Below are 26,937 nucleotides of genomic sequence, written 5' to 3' on the forward strand. Positions count from 1 at the left end.
CGTCCAGGCAGGGTTTTTCTTGTAACCAGGTCTCTTGTAAACATATAATATCTAGTTAACCTAAGTCAACGTCACCAGGTCTGGTTAAATGAGCATACCCCCTTGTGTTCCATGACCCCAGGACGAAACATTTCTTACTTTCATCTTGCTCTACGTTACTTTGTTCGGTCAACGTAGATGCCGCTGACAACGTTGATTGCTAGTTCTCTGTTTTGAGATTTAATGCTGCTTTTAGCCATGCCAATGGACCTGTGCCTGCTGACGTGTCCCTTGTTTGCACCGGGGGTGGTTTGTATGCCCTATCGATTCTGTTGTGGTGCGGAGTTCTCTCTGGGCTGTGTTGCCTATTGAAGCTTCGGACTTCTGCTCTTGGTCGTGGGTTGTAATTGCCTGGGACCATATCCTGGTATTCATTCCTTGGTTGCGTATTATATTTGTTGTTTTCGTCACTATACCGTCTTTGGTTGTATTTTTTATCATCCATTCGTACATACTCCCTCTCCGAGTCGTAAACCTTATCCTCTAGGTCTTTGCCGAATCTGTTGGCTCGGTAGCGCTCTTCTGTTCGTGATGTAAAGTGGTATTGTCTTTCTCCTTTATAATTATACAGATAGTCTTTCTTTTCTCTTGGTGTATCTCTCTTTATTTCTGTCAGCCCAAACCCGTTTTGGTCCTTTTCTCTAACTGCGTTATCATCCGTATGTTGCAGAATTGTTTCTTTAACATGGATGTACGCCTTTGCGATCTTTCCTCTGTGATATGGCTCCACTAACGTAATGTTTTTATCTTTTTCAGCGAATTCATTTTGCTCATTATTTTCAAGATTGTCTTCCTGTTCAGAATCATATAGCCTCTTTTTGGGTCAAGTTGTTCAACTTTGAATATGCGTCCCTGCTTTTCTGCTTTGGGAGTATCTGTTCTTCGATAATCATCTGAGCTTTTAGTGACCTCTTTTTGCTGTGGTAGAATCTGCCGACTTGTTCTTTGCTCTCTTGGGGACTTAAGTTCGTCTTCCCTTTTCTTTTTTTGTTCCTTGGCTACTGGTCTCCTTTGGGTCTCAATTGCATCTTGGCTTCCTTTAGTTGTTTGGACTTTTGGGCTTTCTATATTCTCTATTTCTTTCTCTGATTATTTGTTTTTTCGTTTGTTGGTCTATATTCACCTCAATCACTGAGTTGTTAGAGGCGGTCTCCCAATGCTGGGACAAATTCATCAGGTTTGTATCACTCATGAAGTCTTCTACCGGTTGTGGAGAGCTCCTCGTTTTTTCTCTTTTTGTCAATCTCGGAGTGTTTTCTAGAGTTTCCTTATTTTTCTTTCCTTTTTTTTATTTTAGCTTTGATGGTTCCTGCTGCTTCACCTTCTCTCCCGGTATACATTTCTGAAGCTTGTTGTTGTTAGTTAGTTTTAATACCACCGGGACTTTTCTCTGAGATTGATTAAGCAGTCCTGATTTGATTGGATATAACTGTGGGGGTTTAGGGCTTTCCTCGTTCGCTTCCTTTATCTCTTGCTCTTTTTCAGAGCTATCGACGATTTCACCATTCTGTCTTTCTGACTGGTTCCTTATGGTTCTCAAGTCCTCATGGTCCCTCCCCCTTTGTAAGTGCTCAATTTGTTTTTTAAGTCCTCAAGTTCTTTTTCCCAGCCTTTCTGATGTACATTGTTCCTTTCTTCTAAAGCTGTAATGTAGCCTTCTATGTGAGTGATTTTTGTAGACATAGAGGCCAAGATTGATGTATTGTCTTGTATTCCTTCTTTAATTGCTTCGTACAATTTGCAATATGGGACTAATGCAATCGTTATAGCCGACATAATTGTTAATAAGTCCTTTTTTTGCTTGGGGACTCCTTTTGCGTCGATGTAGCTATTTCACTTAACCGTCTGTTCTTCGGCGATTTCAGTGTGCTTGCTATTTTTCCCAGAGTTGCCATTGCTTCCATGAACAAGCTATCGCTCAGCCTAGTTCTGTGTGGCTCTTCCTCTATCACTGAGCGTTTGGGTTGTTCTTTCAGGCCTTCTCTTTGATGGTTCAATCCATAAAGGTCTCTTACTTTCTTTGGGGTGCATAATAGCTGGCCTGAATTCAGATGGACTTTTGTCCAGTCTTGACGAGAGGCATTTTGCCGGGAATCTTTTGGTTGCATCGTCTGTTTTTGCCGATCGGGTCCTTCATCATAGGATTTCGGATGCAGGTTGGTTATCGGCTTCGTCTGATTCTGTCGGTGCTTGTCTCGAGCCAGCTCCTGTCTTAGATGTTCATCATCGGTTCTTAATGTATTCTCACCCCCTTCTGGGGCCGCCTCCTGATTTTCTTTCAAAGTGCTTATCCTCCGACTTTCTTCTCTTTCCTCTATTTGGCGCCGGATTGCTTTAGCCGCATTTCTTTTTTCCAAAAGGAGCTGTGACAGACCTACGGCAGAAGGGCTTTCTTGCACCACATTTATTCCAGAGGTCTGTTGTCTGTTCACTGTGGAATTCTCCTCGACCGCTTCTAACATTTCAGCGTCCGACAGTTCGTTTTCCGAGTCTAATTAGCGCTTCTGTTGGTTGAAAAAGAATGCTTTCAATGTGCCTGACAAAGATGCTGGCGGCGGCCCTTTTTGTGTTCCTTCATTTTTTTGTGGTTTTGTTTTTCTGTTTTCTCCTGCCATTTTTGCTTTTCCTAGTTGCATGCAACCTTTTTCTTGGGTATGTATTCTTTGATGTTTTCGTTATACTGATCTTTTCTTGGTTTTTTCTTTGTGTTATTTTGTTAGCAGTTTTCCTTTTTTTCTATTTTAGTGCTGGCGCCTTTCTCTCCGATTTCGAGTCCGAATCTGATGTTACAATTTCACTTTCTCTCGTACTTTCATCTATTCCGCTCTCTTTAGTATCGTGTCTGTTGGGGTTATTAATTGTCTCCTGGGTTTTTTCCTTAAGACCTTTGTCTTCTTCTATGGCACTTTCATTTCTGCCTGGCTCCACAACAGATTTTGCGGACACTGGGTCCATGTGGACAATTGCAACCGTTTCAGAATTCTTCCTTTGTAGATGTTCGGGATTGTTTCCTCCGTCCCTTTCTTGGGATACTTTGTCCCTCTCCGCAACTGCCCTTTCCTGCTCCAATATCAGGCTATTTATGAGTTCCGCTGTCGACACCGCTATGTTTTGCTTTTCGGGGCTGCCTGTCAGCCCTCGGCATTTCTGCGGCCACGCCCCTCCTCGCTCTCCGTCCGCGTTGGACTCCTCCCAGCCGCCCTGGGCCAGGAAAGCCTGCAGTTCCTCCACCGCGGCTCTCCAACTGCTCCGATGCACTCGTCTCCTCCCGGTCCTCGGCACTGCAGCGCGACCGCTGAGGGTCCATCAGTGGCTGCCCTTTGGCTGCCACTGCCGGAAACCCACTCGCCTTATCGGCGGTGTGCGGGGCGCTGCTCACCTCGGGTCCTGGTAAGTCCTTTTTTTTCCCACCACTTTGGAAATTTCTAGTGCATCTTCGGTGGCTTCCACTTGTATTTGCCCTGGGGAGGCTGCCGTCTTACATGCCTCTTCCCTGAGCTCGCTGTTTGTGCTCTTCCTACGATTTCTAAGAGCTTGAGGCTCTTTATTCACTTCATGGGCACATTCTTCGCTGGTGGACGTCTTTGTTTTCAGCCTCTTGACTGGTGATTTAATGCTCCTTAGACGACGCCTGCTGTGGTCAGCGTCTGAATCTGCTACCGCCTCTTCCAGTCTTTCATTTCTGGTGTTTTTTCGCCCTTGGTGCGGTGGAGGTTTCTCAGATTTCTGAGTTGAGTCCATTCACCCTCTGCTCCCGCTGACTCCCGCGGACTCCAGCAGACTCAACTCTCCTCACCAACTCCGCTCACTGCTCCGCTCTGGGTATGGGTTTTTAAGCCCTCCCACACTCTGTAGTAGACAGGGGAGAGAGACTGCGAGCACACCTCCAGCAGACTCAACTCTCCTCACCAACTCCGCTCACCGCTCCTCTCTAGGTATGGGTTTTTAAGCCCTCCCACATGCTGTAGTAGACAGGGGAGAGAGACTGCGAGCACACCTCCAGCAGACTCAACTCTCCTCACCAACTCCGCTCACCGCTCCTCTCTGGGTATGGGTTTTTAAGCCCTCACACATGCTGTAGTAGACAGGGGAGAGAGACTGCGAGCACGACTCCAGCAGACTCAACTCTCCTCACCAACTCTGCTATGTATGCTTTGTAATTACTACACCCTGCTTTGTATCCTTCCATGTACCTGTAACCTAAGATATGCGCCCAGATGCCTTTGGGCCAGGAGTGCTATACAAAAAAAAAGAAATACAAATACACCCTCTAAGATTCAGTAACTTAGTAACAGATGCACTATTTTTAAATGAATTTTGTTTAGCTATCCTGAAAACATGGAGTGAAGATGGCTCTTGAGGTATGGACTTGGAGACCCAAAGCTAAGATTGAGTAGCACTTCAGCTCAGCCTCTCCAGGAACTGTCACAACCAATGACATATTAACAGGTTTCCAGGCTATTCCTTCGAAAGGTATTTGCAGTGACAACCTGAGCCTTTCACTGCTCTTAGCCTTGCAGTTGCTCACATTAACAAGACTGGGAACAATTTGTCGATACTTTGTAGGTGCTTGTTTCATTTGGAAACATTTAGAGGTAATTTACAGGTGACCATTAGTAAATAGAATTAGAGTTTCAAAATAAGGTGATTATTGCACTGCTATTTTACTTACTTCAAGGTGAATGGTTTCACTTCCCGATACAGAGATATTTAAATGTACTTCCTGTGAAAGGTTTATTTGGTTTGCTTGTGTTTAGTTGAGGAAGAGGAGTTCTGAAGAAACAGGTCAGAAGGCAGCAGTGAGACAAAATAAACTGTAAAATGAAACTACAACTCGTGGGAGGTGTAACATTTTTATTCTTATCAAAAGAGAAAACGCCAATTCTTTGGTACACGGCTCATTTATGGTCAAAAGGCTAATGGGAAGAAGTTTGTTCTCTTTTAGGATCCCAGAACAAATCTCAGCCATGGACACACACTTCATACGTTCTCCTGGCACAGCTGCCCTGGGTTTACCCAGCATTCCACATGCTACTTCCGCAATCTTCTTTTTGGTTTATTTGTTGGCAATCGTCTGAAAGAAAGTGATGAAAGAGAAGAGAAGAGAATTAAAAATATCACAACTATTCATAAGATATCCTTCTGGGATATCCCAACAAGCCTGTGCTTTAACAGGCTTAAAAGGCTGGGGCAAAACAAGCCACTAATGCCCATCTGTGGGTGAATTAACACATACATATGGCGCTATTCTATGAATCAAAATGTATTCAAGTGCTGGCAAAGGAGTAGCAGTGGAGCACTAATTATACCAAGAAGCAAACTGATGGCGGTGGATCCCTAGTATAATGGCTTTTTGGTTGGTTTCCTCACTCTGATGTAGGGGAGCTTGTTCCACAAGACAGACTCAAAAGCCCTGTTTACTTAAACACTATTTAAAGGCATAAAGTGTGGAGATCGTGGGCATCCACAGCATTCCATATGGCAGGTTGAGCACATGGACGCCCACATCCTAGTGCCTGTGGCTAAATAGGTGGCACCACACTGCGACGGTTCATCAATTAATGTATCACTAGAGAGTGTGAACAGATGACATAAGAGCTGGTGGGAGAATACACCGGATTTCATTCCTGGAAGTACAGTCGTTTTGTTCCAAATGTAGCCTTATGATACATACTGATGATATTAAATTGACGTTATTAAATTTGGCTTGGTCTGAATGGGGAACAAGTATGGCCTTTTTTGCCTGCATTTTGAGGTATGGTCCCTTTTACGCTGGTAGAAATCAATGTAACAGTGATGACTTGTCTTGCTTTCCCACCACTTCTGTTAACCCTGGCTGTCCACTGACACTTTTAAAGTAGTTACTGGGGTTCTCTTGGCTACCTGTGAGGTTTGCTAGATTTATGGGTGTTCTTAACTGCTTAATAGGAAACGGTGATGTACTCACCTGCTCCACCCAGCTGTTGAAAGCAGAGACCCGGGTGAAGACAGTGGGTTTCTTCAGGGCATTGCACCCGGCAGAGGACACAAAGCTGGCAATGCCATGGACGTGCCATGTTCCATCAGCAGCCTGGCAGTTCAGAGGGCCACCAGAGTCACCCTGGAAGAGAGAAAACCAAACATCATTTCAATTACGCAGCCTAGACAACCTTTTCGGTAAAGGCTTGATTGTGTAGAAATGGCATGTTGAAGATACATGTATGAACATATGTTACGCAACTAGAAAATCTCAAGTCCCAAGACCAGTTCCGCTCTTGATGCATTTGCTCTTAATGAAATCATGTTTGGCTGATCAATGAGTACTTGCTGAGTTCAAAGTTTTTCGAGATCTGTAAATGATTGCATAACTGAAACTAATGTGAATGTTATAAATACTTCTAATGCTAGTGGGAACTCAGTTGTGTCACAGATGAGAAACTCCTTTGGCCAATGCCCTCGAAACTGATGCTAACTTTTGAGTCATTTGAAGTGTGAGTGCACTCAGGGATTGTAATGTAGATATGTCTCAAAGTTGGTGATGTAGGGTTCAGCAGCAAGTAATCCACCTGAAAAGAAATCCAAGATTTCGACCAACACAGATCTAACATTCTGCAATTGTGAAAAACAGCTAGCCAGCGTTTCCCGACCACAATTATGCTTGGTTGAAATGATTATTCTCTAAAATAATAACCGTGGCTATGATTCAGATGGCAATGACTGATTGTGCTCACAGGGACTACACTTGTGAGTGGCCATTAACTGCGTAACCTGGGCACAGCATGCACCGGTTCATGATGGTGGAAAGATTCCTTCATATTGGGGGTCATTACGAGTTGGGCGGTAGCCATGCCGCTAATAGCAGCATGGCTACCCCCTTACCGGGTACCTGGTCCGGGTTCCTTAAATGAGGAATTACCGGGCCATTCCAACCATAGGGCTCAATGGAAATGGGGAGCATGCTAACAAAGGGCCCGTTAATAACGGGCCCGTTGTTAGCATGCTGGTCTCCGCGCGGGACCCGCTAAGGACGCCTGGTTTTACCAGGCGGCCTAAGCGGGTCCCGTGAAAAGCCCTCGTAATAGGGCGGTAAGGGGTTGACGACTCCGGCACCTTTACCGGCACCGTTAACTCCTTACCGCCCAATTCGTAATGACCCCCATTGTCTTTTTCAGAGCCATTGGTCACTTCAGTAAGAGCAAAATAGCAGTGATGGACAATAATTGATGAAAGTCGAGAGTGTAATTGGAACCAACTGTAATATGTTAGAGAAAAAAGTGAATAGCCTCTTGAGCCGAGCAAGTTGTAATCTATGGTGACACAAACACCCCAAGATTGAGACACGTAGCTAGTGAACAGAGGACAGCACAGGGGCAATGTGCTAGTCTTCAAAACAAGACCATGCAGAGCAAAAGAGGTTTGAATCCCGGACCCACCCCTTTTCTATATACCTTACCCGAATTTACCATCTTTCATGCGGGTGGTAAAAAAATTGAGCAAAAAGAAATTGGTGAAATTGCCATTTGGCAAATATGTGCAATAACCCCACTTTGAAAACTACAGTTGGTAATCCTTACCGTCTCCCTATCAATACTTTAACCCTGCGGTTCAGCAGTGGATGTTTTTGCCATGCATAATTAAATGATTTAAAGGTCAGGTATTAGGAGTTGAAAATGAATGTGCCCCATGGTGTCGTGTGGAATCGGGAGATCCACCCCTTATCAGTCTCCGGCCCTACCTCAATTAACAGGTGGTGGGGCTCGGCCCTCCCCACTTAGCAACAGGGCCATGCGGCATGCAGGTGTCTGTCACATCAGTTTTTAGAACTATTCTGTCCCCGCACACCCTCCTTGCCTGACTGTTCCTCATCCTCTCTCTTGTTTTGTGTTTTTCTTGGTTTCTCATCTGAACCCAGTAGCACTTTTCCTCTTCCGGTTCGATCTGCTTCAATGCTCTTCTCTTCCCCTTCTCTTTTGAGATTTCATCTTCTTTCTTCTCACACTTCATAATCTTTGAATGCAAGCTGCAAAATTGTATTTTCCCTCAATTATGAAGGATATGATTGTTCTTTGCTCAGCGAGTCGATGCAAGCGCTATATAAACTAGATAGCCAGAAATGGAAATTAAATATATTTCTAGGCATGCCCACAACCAGCAAATCATGGAGCTCTGCTAGATCGCTTAATATGGCTGGCCCTATTTTTGCCAGCCACTCTCCTCTATGCTTCAGTTGTTATTATCTAGTTATTAATAATAACTTAGGCATAAACTCCACGTATTAGATGGAGGGAGACGGAATTGGAGATCAGAGCGAAAGAAACGCTCCAGTAAACATCTGCAACTAGGCTCAAGGCTCCCGCCCACTGTTGCTTCTTAAACCAACCGCATAGCGAGAGGTCAGTGTTTTACAAAGGTCCCGGGCCACTTTCATAACTAAGCACAAAGCTGCAGTCCAGTTCCAGAGGATTGGCATAAGATGATGGTTATCACCTGTGAGAAAGGTAGGATGGTTCCTTTGAAGTCTCTCTCGTGTTAGGGTCTGATTGGTCCAATCCTCTGAGTCTCTGCCTCTCTAGCGTGCTGCATTCAATGGGTTGGGTATTAATTTACCTTCACTTCTAGATGTAAATGTATGGGTGCATTTGTATCTTGACAAGTCAGCTTGGGCTTTGACTTTGGGCTGCGAGATACACAGGCTCTGCAATTCATATTCAAAACCATGACAGTCTTCATTGACAATAAAACATACAGAGAAACAAAACTTTGTTAAAGGGACGTTATGGTTAAGTTGCACTAATAAAAATGAAATTCAATGAAAATTTTGTGTTAGTTTTTTGCAGTGCAGGGTGGTGGCGTGGCGCAAGTTATGGTTGCTTAGCTTACCATAACTGGCAAATTTCTGAGGTTTTTCGGTTTTATTTGTAACCATAACGTCACTTTAACAAAGTTTCTTCATTGAATTTCATGGGTTTTTGTAAGTGCAACTTAACCATAACATCACTTTAGCAACGTTTTTTCACTGAATTTCATGGGTTTTTGTAAGTGTAACTTAACTATAACGTCCCGTTCACAATGTATTTTCTGTGAATTGCATGGGTTTTTGTAAGTGCAACTTAACCATAATGTCCCTTTAACAAAGTTAACAGTGCATGCTAATTTCCTACAACTTACTAATATCATACTTAACCCCATTATAGCAACATTTAGGTCCAATTTACAAAGTTTCACCTTAAAACTCTGCCATTTTTCACACTCCTATACACTTTTTGCAACTTTTTCCACAGTTTTTACATCCGACATTGTGGACCTTCCAGACAGTGTCACGTGATCCTGCGCTCCACGAGGCATGATGATGTGTTCGCAAGTGCACCCCTACTTCGAGTTCAGGTCTGTGCTTCGTGGACAGTTCAGAAGTGCACTTTCTACTGATCTACCAACTTTCAAGCTCAAAATGTACACTTGCACTGCTCCTACACCTGTTCTTACTCATTATCCACTAACAATCTAGCACACAGCACATACTTGGAAGAATATTAGCAAAACTGCTATTTATCTTAAAAATTGGATCATCTAATGCCATCCCTCCTGTGCAAGAGCCACCATCACCACTACCAGCTGCAGGATGAGCACAACAAAAAAAGCAAAGCACTTACAAAGATAATGAAGAGGACCAAGAAAAGGAGGCAGAGGAAGTGCGTACCTCTAACACCAAGAGACAATCAAAGGTGTGGCAGTTCTTTACCACTTTTGGAAATGTACCAAAGGCTAAAGCTATGAAAGTGAAATGCGCTGACAGTACACCTACGGAACCACATCCATGCGCCGGGGAAACCAGGTATGTAGCTGTCCTGACAGCCTTGCAAAATTTCTGTCTTGGGTTGATAAAGCTATGTATAAAATAGCACTGCCCTCAAAGGCAGACAATTTCCTGGAGAAAAAGGTTTTAATTTGCATACCCACAATGCCTTGCTGTTGCGGCTCAGAACTGAATGTGAACTTCCAGTGATGGCTACTAGGTGGCGCAGTGGAATGTGTGACTTGGCTCAAATGAACTTTCTTTCTCTTTCGCTCTCTCTCCTCTCTCTCTCTCTCTCTCTCTCGCTCTCTCTATATATATATATATATATATATATAATATGAATATATATCACATACATACATAGAGATGTCCTGAGAAATGCAGTTGCAAACATTGTTTACACACCTCTCAATTCACATGCACTCACTCATCTACATACCTTAATGTACGTGCGTACACAGAAAGCACGCTCTACTAGTCACGTAAACATATGCATCCATCCACACAGGTATTGTCGCACCATCCGACACCTGCATATGGACTCACCTGCACATCTGTGAACTCATTCTTTAATCTAGTACTCACATTGCAGCCAGATTTGATGTCGCCTCCAGCACAGACCATAGTTGGCTTGACAGTGCTTCCCCACCAGTCCCTCTGGCTGCAGTGTTCATGGTCCACCAATGGCATCAGCGCCTGCTGCAGAGTGGCGGGAAGAGGGCCACCGGCTGCAAGAGAAAAGCAATTTGTATGTGCAGGAGTGTTGAAAATGGTCAGGTTGTCTTTGTTAATTAAGGTAAATGCCTCTTCTGCGCGGGGGTGTATCTCTTTTACAAGACACGAGCTGGTATGTAGATAGCATGTGTAGTCAGCGGGTGATGCAGAGGAAGGGTCTCACAGCTCTTTTGTTATACGTTGGCAAAACCATTAACTACGCTCACTGCACAAAAGGAGTTTGGATGAATCAATTGGCTAACAGAATGCCATGGAAAGAGAAATATCTGCATCAGATACATTTTTTGTCATCTTAGTCCCAGTTTGTGTTTAGCGATTGGAGAGGTACACTGCAGTCTCAAACATTCCTTAATTATTTAACATATGTGTGGGTGTACTAAACAAAATCAAATGGAAAAACAAGCATTGAGCATTCCAACAGTTTGGACTTTTCTGTAGGCATGGGAAAGCACTGCCAAAATTGTACTAACTGGCCATTAATGACAGCAGTTGCAAAATGGTGGGAGTACATGGGCATATAATAGAAGTGCCTGGCAAATGCCTATATGTCTATACACAAACCAAAACTGTTGGCTTTGCAAATACTTGTTTTTTTTACAGGGCTTCAGTGAAGGACAAGCACACTGCTTATAATGCAAGTGGCTGAAGGTAGCCCTGCTTAAGAAATGTTTATTACACCAGTAGCGTGTTTACAGCTCCAATTAAGCCATTAACTCTCTGAAGACTGCTTTGAAATAGCAGTCGGGCACTTTGAGTGCAAAGGATGATGTTACGGCTTTACAAGCTAGCTCAAAGAGATCCCAGTAGGGTGTGTTTTGGGTGGAGAAGTGGATGGGAATGACCATAGGGATTAGCGTGGCCACGGGCAGTCAATGGGTTGGGAAATAACTAAACAACACCTATAAGCGTTGTCTCCCACCTCATATGCCATCTCCCCCTAGCTCTACTCCAATGCAATAGTTTCTGCTTATAGGTGGCGACAGCTAAGACTAAAAAGCCAGGGAACATTTAAGCCCTGAGGTTTATGTGACTATAATTCCTTTTACAGCCCTCTCCCCCATGACTTTAATGGTAGTATAATATGGCTAAATCACAAAAACAGGCTAAACGCAGGGTAGAAACAAAACAGAACAGTTGGATAAGGTGCTCAGAGCCAGAACATTGCAGTAAGTATTTGACTTGGTGGAATGTTGACTGAGGAAGACACTGAGCACTGAGGCAGAATATTGAGAGAGAAACATCACGCTCTGTAACAGCCTTTAAGGCCCTGTGTTAACCCATAGTGCACAATGACCATAACCGCATTCCAAGGTGTATTAGCTTATCATTAGCCTAGAGAGGAGCTAGGTGCAAGCTGTAGGTCTGGGTCTGTTCGGAGAGAAGGATAGCTACTGAGGGCAGACACGCTTAAGCTAACCTGATCTCTGTGCTACCGTAGAAGAGCAGGTAATGTAATGTGGCAATTACCACCATGGTGGCTGCCCTGCTTTTCCTAGGGAACGCCTCGGTTTACCCCACCTGACTCTGCAGAACGAGAATAAAGTGGGAAGGGGAGCAGAAGTTTACTAAAAGAGAGAGCAGGATAGCCAAGCCGCAAAAGTTACAGAAAGACATTAAGTAAGAGGAGTAGTATTTATTTAAGCAGGAGTGCTTCTTAATTCGAGACTCTGGCTTCTCATATCAAAAGTCCGGACTTATGCCCACCCTCCCTAAAATCCACACAAAGGCATCACATGCCATCAGAATCCTATGGAACAATTGAGTTTAATTGTGCCCTATGGCTGTAAAATGAAGTAATGTATGCGTAATTTATAAATTATGTGTGACTCATCAATCAACACATTCCATATGTATGTTACAAGGGTGCAATGCCCGTATATCTTTGCAAACATTGAGTCCTTGTGGCTTATTTCAAGATCTGCTGCAACCCATTGCCAGAGGGGCGCCTGGGAGAGTCCAAGTGAGAGCAATACAAACATGGGTTCCTTTCACCCCGGTTTGGCATTAACCTCAGTCACTCACTCACTGCACAACAAAGGTCATTATAGTGATGGTGTTCATGATTATTGTTATCAGTCTTGTAATGGTCACTATTGTTATTTGATAGATTAGCATCATCACACGTTTTTCACAATGATCAGTCGTATTCCCTAGGTGGCATACATACTGGAGAGTCGGCCCCAGCCGCTGATGTAACAGGGGTATTCGTTTTCAAGCAATTGATTGGCTGGTGGAAGGCAGGCCAGCTTCACCTTGTCATTGAGCTCAGCATCCCGGGACAACTTCATCAGGGCAATGTCGTTGCTGCAATCAAACGAATCGACAGGTTAAACTTCCAGTGGAGATCACCCTATCAAAGTATGAGAAAGGTGGCTCTTATGAACCCACCTTACTCGCTGGTGCTGCTGTAGGACTTTCACGTCACTAGTTTATGTTGAAGCCTCTAATGAATTGCCTCCCCTGCTTTCTCATGTTTGTAAGGGGTTGTTACAGCCACAAATATGCAGTGTAATGGTGGAATTTCATGCAAGCACTTCTCTTTGAATTTTGGGAACTGGAAAAATGTTTCATGTGGCTAGGTGTTCTGACTAAGGAGCATATTACGCAAGGTCAAGAAGACAACGTACAAAGCTATTGATTAATTAAAGTTATAAGAATTCACCCAAAGATTTGCAGAGCTCAGACAAGAAGTCCGGAGGACTTAGCATTATTAATAGTATAACCGTATAGACTGAGGGAGTGGTCATTATGTATAATTAAAAAGTGAAGAGTTTTCTAATAGGAAAAGGACAAAAAAGTTGTCCTTGTTTTAAATTGTATGTCTGTTACATGGAAGGTGTAGTAAAAAAGAATCTCTCATGGAGAGTGAGAAGGGGAGAGAGGAAGAGGGAGAGAGAAATAGTGTGTGTGTGTATGTGTCTGAGAGAGAGAGAGAGAGACATGAAGTAATGGCAGCCATGCTTTCCGGATGCAGCAGCTCTTGGTTCTGTTTAGTACTTTAATGGGGGTGGGAGATAAGATTTTCACGAGTTTCTGCTTAAGTGGGATATGATTCTGCAGGCAAGTTTTAAGTTGCATTTTCCTGTAGTTCTGATTTTTTGTTTCTGCTCCTTTCACCCGAGGAGAGTATGAAGTGAAATGTATTATGTTAACAACTTCTCTGCTTCTGAATTCAGAAAGTTTGGAATGAAGGCAATGACAGTGCCTACTTGCTGAATTCCAAACATTCTGATGGCCACAGAGGTAGAAAAATGACCTCCATGTGTAAAGTAAGCTTGATAGACCAGTCCGATGGTGTACCTTGTGTTATGGGCCCTGAAGACTGAGTTAAAGACCTGAGCACAGCAAGGGTTTTTATGACATTTATGGGTGGCATAGTGATTTCGAAAGACTTTTATTTAAGATCATAAATAAAGAGAAAACCTATCTTTCCCTATCTATGAGGGTTTTTTCAGTCCAACTAAAGTGCTAATGGGTCTCTCAGGATGTCCTTTCAACTAAAAAGAGTCCACCATCATGAGCCAAAAGTCGAAATCTCTGTCCCTTACACTTATAACTAAACTAAAGTTGTACTAATGTTCTTGGTCCAGGAGAAGGACTCCATCCTCCTGGACTTCTGGAGTTTCGCACCAGGTAGAATGACTCCCTTCCACTGGATTCAGTAATTCAAAACAAAAGGATTGCTGGCTTTGCATCAAAAGTGAATTGTTTCTTCCCTCAAGGGGGAACGACTCCCTTCCCCTGCATCACTGGTTTGATCCTCCTTGTAAACTCAATCACGAGGGGAATGACTCCCTTCTCCTGATGTCTGGCTCTCTGTGTTTTTCCCACACACAAAGCCAGGGGGAATGACTCCCTTTCCCTGGACTCTCTTTGCACTTGGCTTCACGATTTCACAATGCCTGGGTAATGACTCCCTTCCCCTGACCTTCTTGGCTTTATTCACACTCTTGGCTTTACTTTCACGGTTCACAACAACAGGAGGAATGACTCCCTTCCCCTGGCCTTTCATGGCTTTACTTTCAAAGTTCACAATGTCAGGGCAAATGTCTCCCTTCACCTGCCTTTCTCTGGCTTTTTATCACAGTTCACAATGCCAGTGTGAATGTCTACATTCCCCATGTCTTCTCATATACTCTGTTCGATGTGGGTCCCAGGCCGTATCACAGTTCCTTTAGTGATCTGTTTTGGCAGACCTATCCTGCCAGGTACTGCCATAAAGATGACTAGTGATGCTCTCCTTTTCAAGTTGTGGGTCCCAGACCCTGCTCTCTTCTCCATATCTTACTCCTGATGGACCTGGTTTACTCTCCTGACAGGTGCTATTGTTTAGAGTATTACGCTGTTTTATATATGGGCACCAGACCCATGGTTCGAGGTTTCTCATGTCCCCTTTTTGACCCAGACACCCCATGTACCATCTATGTTTCTGTCATTCCGCATTCGGTGGTCTCAGGCGCTTCTGAAGTCCTCATTAGTTTCTCTCGCTCTCTGCTGCTTCTGCGGCACCTGTGGTGGCTTTGTAGCATTTCATTCTGGGTGGGCTGCATGTCTATCCACAACAGCACCGTCCAATGCTGCCAGCGTATGGACTCCAGTTTCCCCAGCTCTCCAGTCGGCCTGCACGTGGGGGACCGGATTGGGACCCCAGGGTTCCCCTTCTCGTATCCCGGACAGTAACCGCTCCTTCTTTCCATGCTGGATGTCCTCCAAGTTTGTGGTTCCTCCTGGGAGGGGCTGACCACAAGATAAGTCCTTCCTCTGTCTTTATTTGGAGTGGGTGATGGCGCCTACACGACTCATTCAGGTTCCAATGGGGATTTGTTATTGCTCTGCTCCTCCTCCTCAACTCAGCACCTCTTACTGAAGTCATGGCCAATAAATCCCTACTCTTCCTCATCTCAGTGACTGCTGTCTCATCGACCTCACAGGCATACATGGAAGAGTATAACATAGAGGTGTGTGGCATAGGACAACAGGGTGTGAAGGAGTTGTGTGGAGGTCTGGAGTATAGGGGATATGAGGATGTATGGGAAGTGGTTATGGGTCAGAATACTGCATTTTACCCAGATGTTCTCCCTAATCCCCAGATGGGGAGTCTCTCCCCATGAGATCCTCCCGCTGAGTACCACCCCAGGGTGTCCTATCGGTTAATGGCCTCACCTCCCTGGCTCATGGGAAGGGGCACCCCCCTGGGAGAAGTGACGACATCTCAGGATTTGTCACAGCTCATAATGTGTGGCTATGGCTCTCCAATTGGTCTATACAAGTAGTATTTTGGTATTACCCAAATTGTTTGTTTACAATTGTTCGAATGAACAACTGACCGATTTTAAATGGTACAATTGACCTTTTCACAATTGACCATATATATATATATATATATATATACGGTTTTGGGGGTTTAGCATTGGGTGGGGGGTTGCGGGGAGTTTCCCCCCGCATATATATTACAATTGACCTTCACAATTCGGTCAATTGTGAAAAGGTCAATTGTAATTCGAACAATTGTAAAACGAACAATTCGTATACAACCAGAGTAAAAAGGGCATAATTGGTGGCTGAAAGTCATGCCTTCATATGCCTGTAACAGGTTTGTTAGTGGTATGTTCTTACTGAGGGGTAATGCCCATTTCACTTTTGGTATTTACATTAACATTGGTAGTATATAAATCTTGGTGATTATGGAGAGTTGCCTGTGGATACGTGGAGAGTTGCCTATGGATACGCTCCTTATTGGCGGTAGGGTCACATAGAATGTGGCTCGCTGAACCATCTGTGAGCTATACCAGTTTGTGTATCCCACAGATTAGCTGATTTAAAGACATCACAACACATTGCAGGATTGGGATAATGTATGAGCAGTTTGAACTGCTGTCAAACTGAGGCTTGTTGATGTCAATAAATTATGTCTCAGAGTTTGTGCATGGATACATCTAAAACATAAAAAAGGCATAACGTGCTCTACGTTCATTTAAGAATATTGGTCCCTTCAGACTTTGCAAGATTTATGGTCATTACCAGATTACCTTTTTTTTTTAGAAAGTTCTCCAACCAAGAATGTGGTCAAAACAGTGTTCATTTCAGTCTATCAAAATACAGCAGACTTTTGCAAAACTCCATTGGCCTCTTCCAGGTAATAAAAAGCAAGAACATTTCCCATAACCAGCCCCAGGGATAAAAAGTGGTCCAATTTCCCCACATGAATTGGAAAGTATTAGTTCACCTTCATCTATAATTAAGCTTAATATTCAGCTCCCACAGAAAATATAAATGTACATTATTTGATTAATCTAATTAAAGCACATGGTGGCTATACCATTTACCCGTGAGCCTCGTTAGAGGGTAAACAATGATATCTGCCAATCCAGTGATCAATCATTAACCACAAAGAGGAGAACCTGCATCTTGAAAAAATTCTACAGTCAGTGTTTTTAAGGTTGTTGATGTAAAAGTAAAGTTCAAAATCCCTTTGAAATATAATACTATACACACATTCTCCATCTTGTACTAACTCAATTCATTTTTGAAGGTTAATTCATCACATTAATACAACAGCATCACATACATACTAGTTGTTCAATCAGAGAGATGCTATAGTGTGTGCGTGGTAGTTACATCTATTTGGTAGTATCACACGATCTGTTTTTAAGATAAAGGTTAAATGGATCTAATTTCTGTGTTAAGTCTGTCTCGTTGAATACAGTCAAGTTTGATAATTACCGTAGCACCCTCTTCATTTAAATTAATTCTCCTTTGCTTCTGCTATGGATTGACATTCATTTGAGCAAAGTCACAAATCTTATTTGTTCCTCATCATTAATGTGTTTTGTTCAAGAATTAAAGCCACTAGGTACTGCTTACCTTAATTTGTTATAAAATGTTGGTATTCCCCCTACTCTTGCAGGTTATTGCTTTTTAGTGGGCCATGTGTATTTTAATTTGATGGGCACATGCAAGTAAGTAACAAGTGTGATACTGGTGCAAGTAACGTTTTGTTTATAGTACCTTGTCCCAGCAGCATGTGATTTAAAGGCGTTGATTGTCACCAATGACTTTCTCTAATTCGGGGTCTGATTGTAAACAATGCCATTTTTTTAACAATAGAGCTTACTGAGCTGCCCAGAGGTTTTGTAACCAAATTCATTCTTATTTTTTCAGATTGTGATATTTTCATAGCAAGATGTCCGTCTCTTGAAACACCATGAGCCTTGTGTTTAGCCCTGCCAATGTGTCTACAGGGCTTGCCACATTACGCAAGTCACATGCACAGCTTCATTACTTCGTTTTAATCATTTTACTCATAAGAGGAATTTTCTCATTGATCTCAAGAACACTTCAAATTAAACAGGATTCTTTTCTGGTACCCGCGTGTATTAATAGCAACCTGGGGAACTCTCTGCAAAACCACAGAGGTGGTGAAACAATGGGCTCAGCAGCAGCTCTCCATGCTGAAGAAAAAGCATATTTATTTCATAAATATGAAATAAAATGAGTCAAAGTGTGCTTGTGTACTATTAGATGTAGTTTCCTTCCAGTGCATGCAACTGTCTAAGTCCTTGTCAGTGACTTTTGCATTAACCTCCAGGTAGTCAAATGTGTGCTGCTGCAGGACAACATTACATCATGTTCATTGCTATTAAGCTTCAAGATACGTTCCTGAAACAGGTGTTCGGCATCATCACATACCACAAATGGTCATGACTGTAGTGGACCCAGAGTTCCTGCATTTGTTCCATTCTTCCAGACTAGAGAGGGATGCTTTAGTTCTCTCCTGGAGTCCTATAGTTAAATTTGCATGGGTCTGGTATGAAGAATTTACTGAATGCATTGCTCTTATACTGCAAGTATAAATCCCGATTGAATTGTAAATTATTCTTAGAGAGCATAAATCATGCCATAGCAATCAACATAACACTATAACTATAGCAAGATGCATATATATCATTTCTATTCAATACATCTTTATTTTCTTGTACATAGGACAACAATGACCTAGCACAAAGGATCCGAAGAGTGTTAAATGGCATAGATTAAATGTTTCTTGGCAAACACATCAAAGTGACACTAGAACCTCTAGGAGTTGAGATTATAGATGTATGGGTTGTGGATCTTGTGCAGTAGATAGAATGAGAATAAACTGCAATTCCTCAGATATGCCATCGTTGCTATGTTTGAATTGCTTTGCAATAATTATTTAGCTGTGGGATAAAGTATCCCCCCCTGTTTGTTAAATGGATATTGCAAGTCACTGAGGAGTTCCGTGAACAAATAGAGGAATAAGGCCAGAGGCTAAATTCCTTTATAAGGTTACAGAACGGCAAGGTAACTTGTAGTATCCTTTTTGCATATGGATTCGATATTCCATTCCTTACATTCCTTATAATACATGGTAATACACTGTCATCCCCTTTGATACCTATAATGTTTCATAATTTAATGTAAGTGTTCTCCCAGTTGCGGAAACATCAATGGAGATCCTGTTTGTATTAACAAATCTCTAATATGCAGCTTCTAACATGGGTCAGAAAAAATAGTTTAAGCACTTGAATTAAGTGGATCTAAAAATGTTTTAATTTTGTGCCTTAAAACAAGTAATAACCTGCAGATGATTGTCCTCATGGGTTAAACTCCACCCGTGCACAAAAAACTTACTACCAAAACAGATCATTATCAATAAATGGCAATCAAGTGTCAAAGAATGCTACTTTAAGAAATTCATTTGAAAAGCCTGTCACAGGTTTAAGTGCTACAAGTGTCAGCTCTGTGCTGGCTTAAGCAGCATGCTTTGCGATGTCATAAATGAAGTGTAATAACTGATTACAAAGCAGTAGTGATGTTATTTTCTTATTACATTTCACTAGTGATGGCACAGCTAGCCTGGCTACAGGCTTTTATAAGGGCATTGCAAGCGGACATGTATTATATAGATTACATTGCGTTTTAGTCACAATCATTCAGGATAAGCCTGCTTGCAACTGTTTGAAAACTATAAAAACAAATACTATGGCCTGAAGACTTGTAAGAAATAGAGAGATGTGCGACTCCACTATCAGGCTGAAATTATCACAACAGCCATTAGCATAAGTGAAAGGGGGAGTTACGTAAGAAAGAAAATGAAATAGTGACACATGGAAAGTTTGAGTTATTGCTGTAGGAATAGTCACTAAACCTAACAAGCTACTTACCCACATGCGGCACATATGCTGATCCATCTAGGGTGCACAAAAATGTCACCGCTGTTGACGGGGATGCGCTGTTCAGCCCCCTCATCTACATCCCGGTTGTGTTCGCCCAACACCACTTGATATTGACGTCCTGAGCTGTTGGAGACAGTAGAGGATTACAATAGGATTTATGTGTCATTGTAAATTCTCTTTGTGAAATTGAATACATAAAGTTTAGGTGGCATAATTGTCAAGCTGTTGTTAATCAGTGTTTGCAGAGTAATACGTCCTTAGCAGTTGTAATTGAACCTACACTGGATCATGGTCTGCCATGCAACTATAGGGGCAAAAGACATCTCATATCTGGACCATGCTGCCAGTTCTTACAACAGAATGTGCAAAAAGAATGTTCTTTTTGCATATTGGATGACCCGCCCATGTTTTGAGACCAGGTTGGCACTGGATTGCTCAACTAATTGACGTATCTGCTAGCAACTTGATAGTACGTTGCGTAGACTAGCGGTATCCAGCCTGACGACCACCAGATGTTTTGGACTACAGCTCCCATGATCTCTCACCCCTGACTATTCTGGCTCAAGATGATGGGAAATGTAGACCAATTGGCCTGAAAGGTAACATGTTGGCTACCTTTAATAGACATTTTCACTGGAGGTAATTGTATACTGTCCTATTGATCTACTTGGCCTCTTCTGTTCTTAGACATTTATATCAGGCCCCTTTGAATCATATGACCATGTTTGTTCCAAATATATATTTGCTGTCCAATAGACCCATGTGTTGGGCTTGAATTAGACAGTGGCCCTCATTACGACCCTGGCGGAAAGGGGTTTACGCCGGCGTAAACCATGGCGCACCTTTCCGCCTGAGTACGAGTTCCCGTAGCGCCATGGTGATTTTTACGCCTGCTTTTTGCAGGCGGAAAAATCCATGGCGCTACGGGACTTGTTGTTAATTACGCCACCGTAATTTACGGTGGCGTAATTAACGCCTTCCCCACTCCCATTATACCCTATGGGGCAAAAATGGGAATGGGGAAGGGTAAATGGGGATTGGGGACTTACCGCCCCGCCAAGGTCGGAATGGGGCGGTAAGTCCGCCAACCACCATGGCGGAGTTGGCAGCTTAGCGCCATGGACCATGGTGCAAATTGCACCATGGTTCTCCGCCAGGGTCGTAATGAGGGCCAGTGAAAAGATTTTGCCTGATTAATGTAAACCGCATTGGCTACAGTACATCTGTTTTTCACTGAATAACACAACACTCCCAACATAATTTCCGTAATTTTCCAAATGTTGAACTCTTGTTATCCACCAAATCAATTCTGTTGTAAGCTCCTACTTCTTTCATCCACACAATCTCAAGGTGTTCTTTTTTCTGATTTTCTCCCACACAGCCACAGTGATTAACATAATGACCTCCACACTGCACTAGGGAAACAGCACATTCAATATTCTGCATTCTCCTGAGAGTCCTAATCGATGCTACTTGCCCCCGTCTGTATATCTTTCCATCTCGATCCTCCATTTGTTGGTTGCCTGTATCTAAACATATTGAATTAAGATGCCTGAGCATAACCCATCACCCATACTTGACAGCAGCACCTAATTCCAGAAAACTTCCACCCATAGTAACACCTCAAGAAACATGCGGTCTGCATCCAGAGGCATACTTGTTACACTTTCCTTTAAGAGGTATTGACCAGGCATTTGCGAGTTTGTCACATCACATTTTCCTCAATACTATGCAACTGTCAGACTCTTTGAAGAAACAATATTCCTGGCCACCTACCCTTCCAACAAGCACCAAAGACCTGGATACTCCAACAAAATGATAGTTCTGCGCCTTCCTGGGCAAAGCACCAAGGGACTACATCAGTGGTGACGGCTGCACTCTAAGAATTCTAATAATTAATAGTTTTATGTCTATAGACGATCACACCTTGGCGATTGGTATGCAATTTGGACTGACTGCGGGTGGTGTCTGACAGCAAAGAGCACTTCAGCGCCTCTTTCCTGCATGAGGGATCGAAATGGCAATACAGGGGGGGGGGGGGGGTTTGGAAGTCTGTTACCCCCCTGGATCGAGGAGCCATGAGAGGGCTCAATTTCACTACTGGTGACGCTCACTGAAGCTGGAGGAGGAACTGCACTCTTGCTTGTTGCATTCTGCTCCCCGGCCGATGCGTCGGCGGGAAGCAGGAGAGATCAGGCCCCGGGCGGCAAGAGTGCTGGAGCAGAGAGATGCGCACACAATGGTGTTGGTTTCATGCCCGGAACTGCCCTTGCGTCGTGGGGGTGGGGCTTTTATTAATGGCGCCTTACGTCACCGCGGCGTAAGGCGTACACAACATTCCTCCTTTTTTCCAACAAAACATTAACAAGAACATGGTATATTTCAAACATTACTTTAGCTGTGAGTTCTACCATTCATAGTCTTTGAGTCTTTGAAGAGGTCTGGGGGGCAGTTCTCAAAGCATAGCGTCCAACCCCGGGGGCTGTCCCGTGGTTCTGACTGGTTTGCTCACCTTCATTATTCGAATCAGCCTCCTCTGGTGCGCTCGGCAACTCTTCTCTCGCGCCGTCCAAAACTGCTTCACCTTCCTGGTAGTGGTGCTCCTCTTTGTTCGTCAGGACTACGTCTTCAATTGGTTGTTGCTCTCCGTCCGGCCACAGTTCTCTTGGTACTCTCTTGAACTATGAGGTGTTTCTTGTCACCTGCTTGTGTCCCCTGATGGACGTTATCATGGTCCCTCGCCTTTGTGTTATGGTCCACGGGACTGAGTCGCATTGGGTGTCCAGCTTCAACTTAGATGGGTTTCTGACCCTTATCACCTGATCACCCACTCGGTGATGGGACTTCTCGGCATGTCTCTTGATGCTCATGTGTTTGTTCGCCACAGTCCTTCTTCGTTGAGTTCGTGCCCTGTCATACGTGTCCCCACCTCTGCTCGGGTGGTGTGGGATGGATGAATTGATGATGGTTCCATACATGATGTCTTCCGGTGGTATTCCCATGGTGCTGTGGGGTGTCACTTTGTAGTTCCTTAGGAACCTGTATAAGTCCACCCTCCAAGGGCTTGAGTTGACACGGGAAAGTCGCAGTACTTTATTGAGGGTTCGCATGAACCTTTCCACGTCTCCGTTAGCCTGGGGCCATCTCGGCATTATGTGATGGTAGTGAATGTTAAGGTCGGCTAGGTACTTCTTGAATTCCTTGCCATGGAATGGTGGCCCATTGTCACTCCGGATCCGCCGTGGAAGGCCGTGAGTGGCGACCATTTTTCCATGGCCGGTATCACTGCCTCTGCTGCTGTGGAGGCTACGATTTCAACCTCTGGGTACCTGGAGTGGTTATCGATTGCCACTAACAGGTACGTGCCCTCCTGTATTTTGCAGAAATCGACGCTGATTGTGTCCCATCTGGAGGACCCTCTCTCTGCCGCCAGTATCGGTTCGGGATTCGGTGGGGCGCCAGTGATTTGACATGGGAGGCATGTTGTGATGAGCTGCTCCACTTTTTCGTCGATGCCAGGGAACCATACACGGTGTCTGATCTGGGCCTTGGTCCTTACCATTCCCTGATGACCTTCGTGTGCTAAAGCTACAACTCTGTCTTGCATGCTTGCAGGGATGACTATTCTGGTCCCTCTCAGTATGAGCCCTTCCTCTGTGTGCACTTCGGACGGTTCGAACTGACGATAGAATATTTTGGATCACGCCATGTATGGGCTAGCTGTCTATGATCACAATTGACCGGCACAACGCAGCATTTGTATTGTTGCAAGCCATTACAAGTATACGCAAGGACTCCAGAATCTTGATTTCCGATCCCTTTTTCAACATTGATTTCACTCTGACGCTCAGTTGATGGACTCATCTTTTGAGCTTTGCCTTGAGAAAGACCTGTGGAGGTCGAAACACGTTTCGGCAAATTACTGTGGCAATTGAACGCGAATAAAACACCCATCCAAGTCTCTCTTGAGAAGCATTCTTTTATACTGATATTGGCATTTGTGATATTCGGAATTGTTTACTATTCATGCTTGCTTTAATTTTGTGAGCTAGCAGCGCATTTAATTGGTGGAACAATTACTGTTCTTTGTTTAGACTTGTAGTAGGTTTGAGGTGCCTACTTGTTCCACAAGCGTGCAGCAGCTAGAGCTAATATATCCAAGTGGTTTCTCTTTGTTTTTATCATCTGATATGCTCAAGCGCTACCACTGACTGGCATACCTCAACCACACTGTTCATTGTCTTCTTCTGTGATTGACAGGTCCTGCCTTACTGCGAACATGCCAGCGAGAAACTCTTTGGCTTCAGCCGTGCGGTAGATGACCGTGGCCCTCATTCCGAGTTAGGACTACACCATGGAGTAAATAGCTCCATGGTTGGCAACCATGGAGCTATTTACTCCATGGAATACCGGCATGGTGAATGGAGTAATTACCGGTCCATTCCAAGGTTGGATGTACCGGTAATTCCCCATTCACCATAGCCCTTCCCCATCCCCATTTCTGCCCACATAGGGCTCATTGGGAATGGGGAAGGAGGTAATTACGGCACCGTAGATTACGGTGCCGTAATTTACTCCAAGGTCACTTTGCGGGTCCCGTAATTTACTCCTGCTAAAAGCAGGAGGTAAAGAGGGACCCGCTAAGGGAACTCGGAATACGGAGGTAAGGGATTACCGCCATCGGTGCCCTTACAGGCGCCGGTAATCCCTTACCTCCAACCTCAGAATGACCCCCCGTGTCTTTTACCAGATCACAGCAGGGGTCGGCTTGCATGGCCTCCATGATATCTTCGATGCCGATGGCTCTTGGTTTCATCGTATGAACCATGTTGCAGATGTGTTCCTCTGTTTCCTCAGCCACGTGTATCTCCCCTGGCGTGGTTGCTCTTGGGTGCCTGGACAGAAAATCTGCTGGGTTCCCGCTGCCAGGTTGGTATGCCAACTCAAAGTCATACTATTGTAAGTGCAGTAGCCACTTCCCTATTCTGGCTGGAGGGTGTGATGACGTACCTGTGAATATGGGGAGGAGTGGTTTGTGGTCCGTATATGCCTTGAACTTTCGGACGTACAGGTACAGATGAAAATGGTGGCAGCCCCACAGTATTGCGATTGCTTCCTTTTCTATATGGGAGTACCTTTGCTCCGTCGGTGTCAAGGCACGGGAGGCGTATGTGATCGGCATTGACTCTCCTATGGCAGCTACTTGGATTTGGATTGCCCCTAGGCCTACCGGGCTGGCATCAACGTATAGTTCGGTCGACAGTGAGGGATTGTAGTATGCCATGGTGGTGTCGGCCGAGAGTGAGGCCTTGATCTGTTCGAACGCTTCCTGGCAGGTGGGGCTCCAGACCCATTTCGTGCTGGCCTTGGTGAGTTCCCTCAGAAGTTCCGACAATGTGGCCAGGTTAGGGATGAATCTTCCGCAGTATGTTGCCATCCCTAAAAAACTGCGTACCTCTGTTGGCTTGGACGGGGTGAGGCCGCACGGATGTCCACTACTTTTTGAGGGTCTGCAGAGATGCCTGCGCTGTTAAATGTATATCCAAAGAATGAGATCTCTTCCTTTAGGAACTCACACTTGTCCTTGTGGATTGTTAAGCCTGCACCCTCTATCCTACTGAGTAGCATGTTGAGTCATCGTATGTGCTCTTCCTTGTCCCCTGCATGAATGAGAATGTCGTCGCTGACATTGAGTACCCCCGGGATGCCACATATCCCCTCCTGGATGGTCTGCTGAAACACTTCGGCCGCAGAGGAAATTCCGAAACTGAGTCGTTTGTATCTGCGCAACCCTATGTGTGTGGAGAATGTCGTGATGCACCTGGAGTCCCGGTGGAGTTTCAGTTGGTGGTATCCAGCATTGAGGTCGACTTTTGAGAAGATTTTCAAGCCTGTGAGGTCTGCTATAATCTCATCGAGGGTGGGGGTGATGTGTCTCTCCCACTTTATCGCCGCATTGGGGAGGCGCATGTCAATGCATATTCTCACCTTGCCCGGTTGTTTGGGTTTCTTGGTTACGACCATGAGTGACACCCACGGTGTTGGTCCGGTCACCTCTTCAATGATGCCCGCCTTCTTGGGTGCATGGAGTTCTTTCTCGACCTGATTTCGTATGTGGAACAGAATTCTTCGATGGCGTACTGCTCGCGGTTGAACGGACTCATCAATGTGAAGTTTGATGGACTTCCCTTTTAGACCTCCAATGCCCTTTAGGAGGTTTGGGTATTTCCCCAGAATGCAGTTGATATCCTGTGTATCTGTCATATCATAGATGAAGCTTATGAGTCCCAGGTCCTCTGCCGCGTCGCCGCTCAGTAAACACTCAATTCCTGCGTTCACGACGTATATTTTCAATTGCAGTGACTCGTCACCCCTCCTGAGGGTCATCCGAAATCGTCCTATTATGGGCAGTGGAGTTTTGCACCCATATGCAAACAACAGCGTATCAGTCGCTTTCAGGATTGGTGTGGGTCGTAGTTTTTTTAATGTGGTCATTGGCATAACATTGACGGATGCCCTAGTGTCTATAGTCATCTGCGTTTCTTGGCCTTGGATGGCCACTAGGCATTTCCGTCTTCTCAGTCTTTTCGTGGGCATTGCGCCTCCGTAGTCCAGTGCTGAGGTCAGGTATACCTTTTTTCCTTTTCTCCATTACTCTTTTGCTGCTTCTTTTTGAGGTTGTGCATCGTTGTCCCATTCCTCGTCAGTTGACGAGTTGACAGTCTCTACTGGCTTGTTTCTTCTTCTTCCTCGTGATTTTGTCTTGAGGCGTTTGGGGTATTGGGGGGGGTCCAGACGATCTGCATACTTTTGCATAGTCGTCTTTTCTTCCACATGCACCACATGTGGTGCCTTGCGCCGGTCAATTTCGTCTCCCATGGCGAGGTCCTCCGCACCACCTGCACTCGGTGGGTCCCGGGGTTCTTGACTACCACCGGGGGAGGTGTTGCTACCGCCGGTCTCGTCCCTCGTGTATTGGCGGTTTGTGATTTGGGCCACTCTCGCCATCGTTGGCTTTCTGCCTGCCTTGGCTTTCACTTTGGGTCTCCGGTGCTCCCCTGGGGGATCACCGGAGACCCAAAGTGATAGCCACAGCAGGCATAAACACAACACGGTTGTGTTTGAAAACGCTGCGGTTTTTCTTTCCGAGTTTCTCAGGCTCCACCGAGCTGGAGGGGTCTGAGAAAC

At 44.5% G+C, this 26,937-nt stretch overlaps 1 protein-coding gene across 1 annotated transcript in view; it reads right to left on the minus strand.

The window, feature by feature from the left end:
• Nucleotides 1-4,876: 4,876 nt before the first annotated feature.
• The window catches only part of LOC138472660 (proproteinase E-like), a 43,742-nt gene continuing 21,681 nt past the window's right edge, over nucleotides 4,877-26,937 (minus strand). The window contains exons 4-8 of the mRNA XM_069610951.1: nucleotides 19,738-19,872; nucleotides 12,717-12,853; nucleotides 10,400-10,542; nucleotides 5,987-6,139; nucleotides 4,877-5,113 (exon numbers count right to left, since the gene is read on the minus strand). Coding sequence (XP_069467052.1) covers nucleotides 5,096-5,113; nucleotides 5,987-6,139; nucleotides 10,400-10,542; nucleotides 12,717-12,853; nucleotides 19,738-19,872 — 586 coding nt within the window. The 3' untranslated portion in view covers nucleotides 4,877-5,095. The remainder of the gene's footprint in view (nucleotides 5,114-5,986; nucleotides 6,140-10,399; nucleotides 10,543-12,716; nucleotides 12,854-19,737; nucleotides 19,873-26,937) is intronic.

Source organism: Ambystoma mexicanum, chromosome 8 (assembly GCF_040938575.1).
Source record: "Ambystoma mexicanum isolate Mex_15411 chromosome 8, UKY_AmexF1_1, whole genome shotgun sequence".
NCBI classification, from domain to species: domain Eukaryota; kingdom Metazoa; phylum Chordata; class Amphibia; order Caudata; family Ambystomatidae; genus Ambystoma; species Ambystoma mexicanum.